Below are 9,312 nucleotides of genomic sequence, written 5' to 3' on the forward strand. Positions count from 1 at the left end.
CCATCAGCAATACAACTATTTTGGAAACCCAAAAGTAAAAAGAAGTGCTGCCTACCAATCTCCTCCTGCGTAGTTACTCTGCTCAGATGTGACTGGGTAGCTTTCAAGTTTTTTTGTTTTGATTTGAAGATCTTATTTTGGAAGCATATTAAAACTATAATTTAACAGATTACTAGCAAAATAAATCTGAAGGCGGCCTAGTAGTTGACAAACCATTAACATGTAAACATCTAGAAATAAAGGTAGTTTAGAACATGCTCCTCTTCTCCCCAGTCTTTCAACAGTACTGTGACCATTTACGTATCTGTGGAAGAAATACCAATTGTCCCATGGGTAACAGCTCATGCCAATGGCACCATGGCCAAAGAACCCAAGAAACTAAAAAGTAAAATAGTTAAATGATACGTGAAGCAATTGAAGAAAGTTGTAAAAAGGATAGTACTCACTTATTCTCAGAATCAGCAGGTGGGTGTTCCTCTCCTTCTGGTGTTTCCTCGGTCACGTTTGACTGATCCAAATCACTGCAATTAAGAGATTTTTCTTCAAACCACCATCTAACTGTTTAAAACTACTAAGATGTTACCAAATCTCTAACGCAGACTCACTTAATAGTCATGAGTAAGGCTACGTTTTAGTCATGGGTATTTTTAGTAAGGCATGGACAGGTCACGGGCAGTAAACAAATTCACGGCCTGTGACCTGTCCATGACTTTTACTATATACCCCTGACTAAAACTTGGGGAGAGGTGGGAAGGTGCAATTTGGGAGGGCGGCCCTGGGGAGCTGGTTCCCCTACCCTGCTCCTGGGAAGCAGGGACCCCAGCTTCTAGCTCCACCTGCTGCCTTCACTCCACCTCAAGCCTTGATTCTGCAGCTCCCAGTGGCTGGGAACTGTGGCCAAAGGAAGCTGCAAGGGCTGAGGGAAAGGAGTTGCTGTCGCCCTTCCGGGGAGCGCCCCCTCACCCCCCAAAGGCAAGCAACCCCCAACCTCTATCCCCAGCCCTGGAACCCCCACACACCCAAACTCCTGCTGCTGGGGAACGGGGGGGCCCCCCCAAGACTGCCCCAGCAGCAGCTGGCGCGCCTGGCCCAGGGGCTGCCCAAGCTGCCCTGGGGCAAGACACACCAGCCGCTGCAGAAGTCACGGAGGTCATGGAATCCATGTCAAACACAGAGCCTTAGTCATGAAGTTGAGCTTTTCTCACTATTTCATGAAAAACGTTAGTCTCTTTATAGATTTAAGAAGGCCAATTGCTGCAATTTTCTGGGCAGTTTTCCCAAGACTTGTATTGCTCTTAGTATCAATCCCCAATACTTCAAGTGCCCTGCCTCTTCCTCAAATGTAAAACTGACCAAGGCATTAAAGTGAGGACTAGAAAGACAATGAAGCCCTTGAAAAAGTGTAGATGTAAAATGATACAAAGTGACAATCACTGCTTTTCAAAAAGTGAAAAAGAAAAACATCTTAGAGTCAAAAGTCCAAGTAACCTCAAATGTTACTAGCAAGTTATTAGGTAACCTTTTGCTTGTCAAGTGTTAATAAGGTTTCAAAACCGATTTTAAGAAAACGAAGTAATGCTGTTTCCACTAACACTGGAGACTTAAAAACTCCCACCAAAAAATACAAATTCCAGAGAGGCAAATACTTTTTTTATATTTTATAAATAGTGGAAACTGGGGGACCTGTTTACATTTTTCTAATTTAAAATTTCAAGAAATTACAGATTACTAACGTTAGCTCATCTTTGACGGTTCCCCAGTTGTGTGATCCGCTGCCACCACGTTTATCCTCATGCTTTAGGCCACTGAAATGGGAATGTGAGAGAGAACTAACAAAACTGAGTTAACATAATAGTGTCTGGATACAGAAATTCAAAGGCAAATGAAGATTTGTATTCTATTAAAGGCTAACGAAAAACACAATAGGAAGAGTTTAAGACTTACGATCTATCACTTCCACTATGTCTGTCAAATTCACGTTTGCCACGGGAGTCAAAGCCATCTCCTCTGCCCATTCCACGTCCACGACCACCACGTCCACCTCTTCCGCCTGGACCACCACGACCACGCACAAGTCGGTCAATAACGGGTCTATCATAGAACAGAGGCCATTAAATATTACATTTCCAAAATGTAAAGCACAGCTCACAGAGCCTTTCAATATATTTGTTTTTAAACTCTATGCTGTATATCGTTAGTAGAACATCCATTTAGGCATACTACGATCTAATTACTATATGAAAAAATAGCACTTTAAATGCAGCCTGAGTTCTAAAATCTTGAAACAATGCTTTAGAAGTCAACTGCATACCTTATTTCATCTAGTAATCAACCATATTTTTGCAAGCAATACAACAAATATCACAAGAACCACATATTCTCTTTAATAATGGCCATTCTCCCCCAGCTTATTTCTTTAAAAAGTAATGATGTTTTCATTATGGTACAATTGCTTAAAAATTATAATACCTGGTGGAACTGCATTTAAAACACACAATGCTGGAATTCACATGACGTAGGCCTTGTCTACACAGAAGTTGCATTGGTCTAACTAAAATCAGTTTGAAAACCTCTAATTAAACTGACAGAATCCCCTGTATGGCTTAAAACTTGATCTATAGGTTTAGCTTTTGACTGTAAATTGAATAACTGTAATCGACATAAACTAAACTGATTTAGACCTATAACAGAGTCAGGACAGAGTTCTGCACAAGTTCAAAAAAAAACAAAACACACCTTTAGTTAAAATCAGTTCAACTGTGTCTTTAGACTAGACCTTGGGTCCACCGTAATCTGGATCAAGTATATAAACAAAGTCATGCAATAACGATAAAGATCGTTATTCTACTTTGCACGATCACAAATCTTTTCTGATGAAGTTAACAAAATTAAGATACCAATATTCTGATCCAACCAGCTCAAAGATTTTATTAATTTTGTACACCAGTAGAGGGAAATAAGAGTACTGACCCAAATCATCACAAAGATTGTTTGCAAGATGAAAATGTCTTACTTATCCACAGAAAATTCCCCTCCTTCACCCTTCTCTTCAGCGGGTTTATCGAATCGGCGTTCACGAGGCGGTCGTCTCTCCTGTCTCCTCTCAATAGGCTTGCCTTCACCCTGAGGCGGCTGCTGCTGCTGCTGCTGATCAGGCCGTCTGCCAATTCGTCTTATACCTAAAATAAGAGACAATCTGCATCAGCAAATTATTGAGCAACCAAGAAATTGTGACTCTACCAGCACAAAAGCAACACACAATACAGTGTTGACATTTAGGTTTTACTTCCAATCTCCTGATGGCTAGGGGTTTGGGAGGATTTCCTTTTACAAGTAATGTTTTGTCCTTTTACTACCACAATGTAGCAGCTTGTGGCTTTTTTTTTTATTGGCTCCTGGCAAGCAGGGGTAAGGGGGGCGGGGGGGTGTCAAGAGAGTCAGGGGTGCACAGCAGGCCCACCACAGTCCCAGACTGCACGCCGCCGGGGAGATCTAGTCACATAGAGTGTTGGGGTTCTTAGGGATTGGCTCGTTTTGGCCTCGTTTTGAAATGGGATTAGCTTGATTTTTGGCTTATTGTGAAAGTCAGAGTGCTTATTTACCACATGAAAGTTGGCAACTGTGCTTCAGATGTGTCACATTAAAGAAAGTTAGCATCTGCATCAGACGCACTAGAGCTCTGCTCTGATGTGTGGATGGATGAAAGTGCCTTTACATCACCTTTCTGCTCCATCCTCACTCATCCTAGGACTGGTAAAGTGGCTGGGGATTGCCAGGGCCCACTGTGCTCTAACCAAGCATCCTCCTACCCCAGATATTGTTTGTTATTTATATTACTGTGCTGCCTAGGCGCCCTACTCATAGAGACCCCACTGTGATATACAATGGATAAACTTTTCCCTCTGCCTACCAAATGGTGTAGAACCAGCTATTCTGGCTCTGTGACAGCGAAGGATTCACCCAAACCATTATAAACTTTAGGAACACTTTGTGCCACCAGCATAAGTTATTTTCTCCCTGCAAGAGCTCACTTTCCCCACTCCCATTTGCAGGTCACTTTTAAAGGGACATTACACCAGTTTTTCACTGTGGGATGTCTGGAGGACTCTAAATGGACAATTGTATGGTATTGTTCTTTTAGAAAAAGTTAACTTACTGCTCTTTAGAATGAAAACAGTCAGTTCACCAGAACAAATTTGTTATAAGCTCGTTTCCCACTCTGCCATTATCTTCCATAACAAGCCACATCATTTCAAAGCAACAGAAACAGCTTGATTTCTATGTTTCTCTCCTGAACACATTCTAGTTAGAGAATTTTAGATATTTAGTTTCCCCATTTTACGCTACTACGGTTATTTTCATGAAAAAGGAACCTTTGTTTATTGGTATTAATATCCTCCTGTTCACTCCTTATGTGGAACTAAGTTAATTGATATAATCAAAACTATATTATGTCAAAGACCATTATGACTTCATAAGTTATGATCAGAAGGGACAAAAGAACTCAAAGAAAAAGCGACCCTGCTTTTATGCAAATCTCTTTTGTATTGCAAAGTTCAGAATGCTAAAAATATACAAAAGCTGGTTAAAAAAAAACAAAAAAAAACATTTCCATGAAACATCAGCTGCTTTAACATAAAATCAAAACAAGCAGGAAAATAATGTATATCAACATTAGAAAAAAGCAACACAACCACTGAAACTGTAAAAAAAAAAAAGTTTATTAAAAAATTATGATTCAGCTATGAAAACAATAGCCATATTCCCCATGAACCTACTGTTTTGTAGGCTCTTATTCAGAAGAGTCAAGCCATGTTGTCTTTGATCCCAAATTTAAAACTGCCAAATTTCAATCTCTATAATAAGCCAACCGCCTGAAGAAAAAGCAATGCTATATTTGGGTGGAGCTATAAGAACTAGCACATTTGTAATGATATCCAAGCCAAACACACACAAATGAACAATAACTTCCTTACCCTACAAACATGTTTTCAAGACCCAAAACTCTTGCTAAATAATCCTTTTTCCATGTGAAAAGATGGAAGTTAAACTTACTGAGATTTACTTTAATAGAACTCTTTGGAGGAAAGGAAGTATTATCCCAATTTTACAGATGCACAGGTGAGGCAAAGAGAAATTAAGTGACTGGTCTCAGGCCGTACAGGACATATGTTGCAGAACCTGGAATTGAACTTAGATCTCAAAAGTCCAAGTCAAGTGCTTTCAGCACAAAAATCCGCATTTCTAGCAGCCTTTTCTATGAGTTTCTGAAGGTGCAGTTCTTCAGCTCTTATATTTTAAGACTAATATATTGGAGAGGCAGTTTAGACAATGTTATGCCTATTTATGACTGGCATTTGTATTTACACATGTACCAATACACAAATTTATCCTAGCACATAAAATTAAGAATACCATTAAAAGTGAAATAAAACATTTGTGTTCTATAGAAAATCAGGCATGCTTACAATCATGAGTGAATTTTTCCTTAATACAACATGCCAAGTTTAAAACTCCCTCTACCTTTATTATTCCAGTGAATGGGACTTGCCCCTGTTGGTCAGGAAGAAACAAAAGTAAGTCAGGCCCTTTTAATATGATAGTTGTCTTATGGGTCAAAATCTTACTGTTCTGTAGCTTTAATCAGGAGTATTACCCACATTTAAAAATCTATTTCATGAGGGAAGACAGAGCAAATTTATGATAGCTGGTCTTTCAAAAAAAGCTACCAGGTTAGTAACTGTCAGTTGGTATTTTCTGAACCTGTTATTCCACTGCTCAGAATTACTTAGTATTTCCTTGGTTAAAGTGACATATTTTGGTAAAGTTATTCTCGCACTTACCAAAAGTTCAAAAAAAGCACCCGGAGACAATATTGCAATATACTTTTTCTTAAAAAGAAATGCAATGTGTTAATCTTTAGTACTGTAATTATTTCTACTCTTCTGTAGGTAGAATTATTTCTACTTTTCTGAGTAAGATTTTTAAGAGCTCATTTAGTTTTGGTTAAGTCGTAATTATCTTATTAGTTTGCCAAATAGTTCTTTATCCAAATATTACCCAAGCACTTTCAATGCACTCAAAAATTATATGATGAGCATTACAAATTTAGGCCACAATCTTTCAATCATGCATGTGCTGAAGTTTATGTACATAATAGCCCTCAATCACTGTCCTGCTAGGGTACCTTTGGCAAGTATCTTCCCTCCCTATGCCTCAGTTTTGACATCTGTAAAACGGGGATAATGATACTGATTTCCTTCCTAAAGTGCTTTGAGATCTAATGATGAAATGTACCATATTATCTGCCAATGAACTATACACATGCTTAAAATTAAGCATTTATTTGCAGGATCAACCCATAAAAAAGTAAATCAAAGACATTAATTTTATTGTCACTATATTTTCGTATTCCTTCACTTGTTCATAAGAAAAATTAAACTTTATTACAGTCCATAAAAAAGTTTACCATACATTTATTTACGAGTGTAACTTCAATAGTAACGCATCTGAAAGACAATGTACTTTTATTACTAATCTCAATCCAAATTATTCTTAAAAAAAACAAAACAGTATTTCAGAATGAATCTGAAAGGCTATGAACTAAAACTGAAAAGAACCCAGAAGAAGAGTGTTAAATGTACTATTAAATGGGACATATCCTTAGAGATGCAATTTAGGCTTAATAGACGATTATTAATCAGTCTCTAATTCATATTCCCAAATGTTTCCTTACTCATGCCTTTCTTGCCAGTTCGGTGAGTACCCCACTTCAACAATGAAAATTTTACCACAACTGTGTCCAAACATACAAAAATAAAGACATCAGCTGCACCACAAATTAAACGGCTCCATTTTGAGCTTCCCAGCCAGTGGAAGGCGGCGGCAGATAGCTTCGGCTACTGCGTTATGGGAAGGGGATCGACAACATACTGCAAACGCACGTGGCTCAGGTATAATTAGCTCAGCTTCACTAACACTAACACGCGGCTCCCGTGCTTTGAAAAGTGATGCAACTCCCCTTGGAAAAACAGACTCGGCTGATAATTTTCCGTCCCAACACTTTAAGCGTGCCGGGCCTCCCCGACACGCGGCTGCCATCCCACCCAGACCCGTATCGCCAACAGGGTCATCCAGCCTCCAAACGTCTGTCGGTGCAATGCTCCGGGGCCACAAGTACTGGGTAACATACAAGCACCAGCAGGTCTTACTCAATCCTCTTTCCTAACCCTGCATAGTTGGGTCACCCCAAGCCTCCTCCAGCCATCCCCAGCAACTAACATGGTTAGATCGCCTTCGGTCCAGCTCCTCACCCCCACTTAGATGCAGCCCCCTCCTTCCCAACAAGCATGTGCGACAGGCCTCACTTCCCCCCACGTGGGTAGAGAAGCAGCGGCCACGGCCTGCAACTACCCCACCCCGCCACCCCCAGGAGCAGGTGGTGTCTCTGTGGGGATCGAGCAGGGGCTGGCCCACCTGGGGCTTTAGAGACTCCCATGTTCAGCCTGTGCTGCCAGGCCGCCGGCCGCGTGTGGGGGTGACGGGCTGTCACCCTGGGGCGGCAGCTCTCCCTCACTAGGCCAGGAGGGGGATGCGCCGCTTCTAGCGGCACATCTGCAGGCCCAAGGGGGCTTAAAGACTCTGAACCCTGCATCGGGGGGTACAGCCTCCCTCCCCACACCAGGGCAAGGGGAGCTGCCACACGTCTCGCGTCTGAAACTCCCCCCGCTCCGGTCCCGCCGCCCTGGCGGATTTGGGCGCGGGCCGCATGGGCCGCCTCCCCGCCCGTCGTCCCCGCTCACCTTCCTTCCTAAGCGGCGCGGCGGGCTGCCCGCTGCCCTCCTCCCTGCGGTCGCCGGCGCCCCCGGGCGAGGCAGCGAAGGGGGGCAGCGGGTTCTTGCGCTCTTTCTGTGACTCCCTGCGCAGCTGCTTGGCCGCGCTGCTGCTGCCGCCGCCGCCTCCCCCGGCCTGGCCCGAGCCCCCGCTGCCGACCCCGCCAGAGGAGTTGGCCTGGGCCGCCTGCCCGCTGCGGGCCCCGCCGCCGCCGCCGCCCCCTTGGCTCCCGCCGCCGCCGCCGCCGCTCTCCTTCCTCCGGCTCTCGGCCGCCCGCAGCACCTCGAAGGGGTCCGACTCGTCGTCAAAGAGCTGGTCAAAGCGGTTGGTGACGACGCAGCCGAACCCTTCTTGCAGGTGTCCGGGCATGATGGGCCCCTCTCGGCGGGATCCTCCTCCGATGCTGCCCAGGCCCCAGCCCCCTGCTCGCGATACCACACAAGATGGCCGGCCCCAAAGAGACCCGCTTCTCTTCCGGCGCCAGGAACAGCCGGGCTTTGCCGCGCGCAAAGCATCGCGGGAGCTGGAGGCGGCCGACCGCGACGGCAGCTCGCGCGCTTGGAAGGGCGGGACTACAATTCCCAGGATGCAGCGCAGGACCCGCGTGCGTTGGGGGCGGGGGGTGAACGCGCGCTGGTGTGTGGCGAAAGGAGACCAACGCAGAGCTGGAGCGCAGGCCCAGCCCCGCGCGGCTGCAATGGCTCCGCAACAGGGCCACCCACGTGGGCAAGGCTAGCAACCACCGTGGGCCAGGCCTCCCCTTCCCCCAGCGCCTAGCACTGTGCTTCTCCTGGCGGGGCGGCAAGGTGCTGCTGCGAGGGAAACAAGGCCCCGCACAAGCCCAGCCTCCCTGCTGCTGCAGCCAGCACCGTTATTCCTAGTTGGCTCCCCATCACTTTTAAAGGGTGTTCACAGCCTGTGCAGGAAAGAGCCACGGAGCAGCCCCCCCCAGCGCCCCACTACCATAAATAGGGTTGAACACTGGTATGTTTCATCACACAGATCTTGGTTGCAGCCAACTCATGTCCACACTGGAGTGGAAACTGCCCTAGCCCCTGTTGTGTTTGAACACAGATGGGTCCTGCTACAGGGACACCTACAGCTATTTTTTTTTTTTTTTTTAAAGAGAGGCAAAAGTGATGTTTGGTTTCTAAATGTACTGTGTTTTACAATGTGCACGTGAGGGCACCTTGGGGTCAGTTTCACCGTGCACTTGTTTCTCTCTCAACTGTGGTGAAAGACTTTTTAAAACAGGAAAATCTGATTGTAAACCCATACAAGTTAAGGGGCAACTCAGATTTGGCCTTGGTAAAATCATGCTTTTAGAAAAGGTAGAAGTTTTTTATAGGTTTGTTTTAATACCAGTATAAACAGTTACTTTAAAACAAAACTTTGGCTGCAGTATTACCTCACCCATCTTGTCTATTTGTAACCCAGACATTTAATGGTTTACAATAGTAGAAATAAATTGGCTATGAA

General features: G+C 44.4%; 1 protein-coding gene across 2 annotated transcripts in view; it reads right to left on the bottom strand.

Moving 5' to 3' along the window:
- The window catches only part of SERBP1 (SERPINE1 mRNA binding protein 1), a 29,883-nt gene extending 21,558 nt beyond the window's left edge, over positions 1-8,325 (bottom strand). Inside the window, exons 1-5 of one of the 2 annotated variants that reach the window (XM_024103852.3) lie at positions 7,803-8,325; positions 3,014-3,179; positions 1,945-2,091; positions 1,734-1,829; positions 447-521 (exon numbers count right to left, since the gene is read on the bottom strand). In XM_024103852.3, the coding sequence (XP_023959620.2) occupies positions 447-521; positions 1,734-1,829; positions 1,945-2,091; positions 3,014-3,179; positions 7,803-8,202 (884 nt within the window). In that variant the 5' untranslated portion in view covers positions 8,203-8,325. The remainder of the gene's footprint in view (positions 1-446; positions 522-1,733; positions 1,830-1,944; positions 2,092-3,013; positions 3,180-7,802) is intronic. The other variant, XM_008166654.4, reaches the window with a different exon arrangement.
- Between the last annotated feature and the right edge of the window lie 987 nt (positions 8,326-9,312).

This window comes from Chrysemys picta, chromosome 8, assembly GCF_011386835.1.
Source record: "Chrysemys picta bellii isolate R12L10 chromosome 8, ASM1138683v2, whole genome shotgun sequence".
Classification (NCBI taxonomy): domain Eukaryota; kingdom Metazoa; phylum Chordata; order Testudines; family Emydidae; genus Chrysemys; species Chrysemys picta.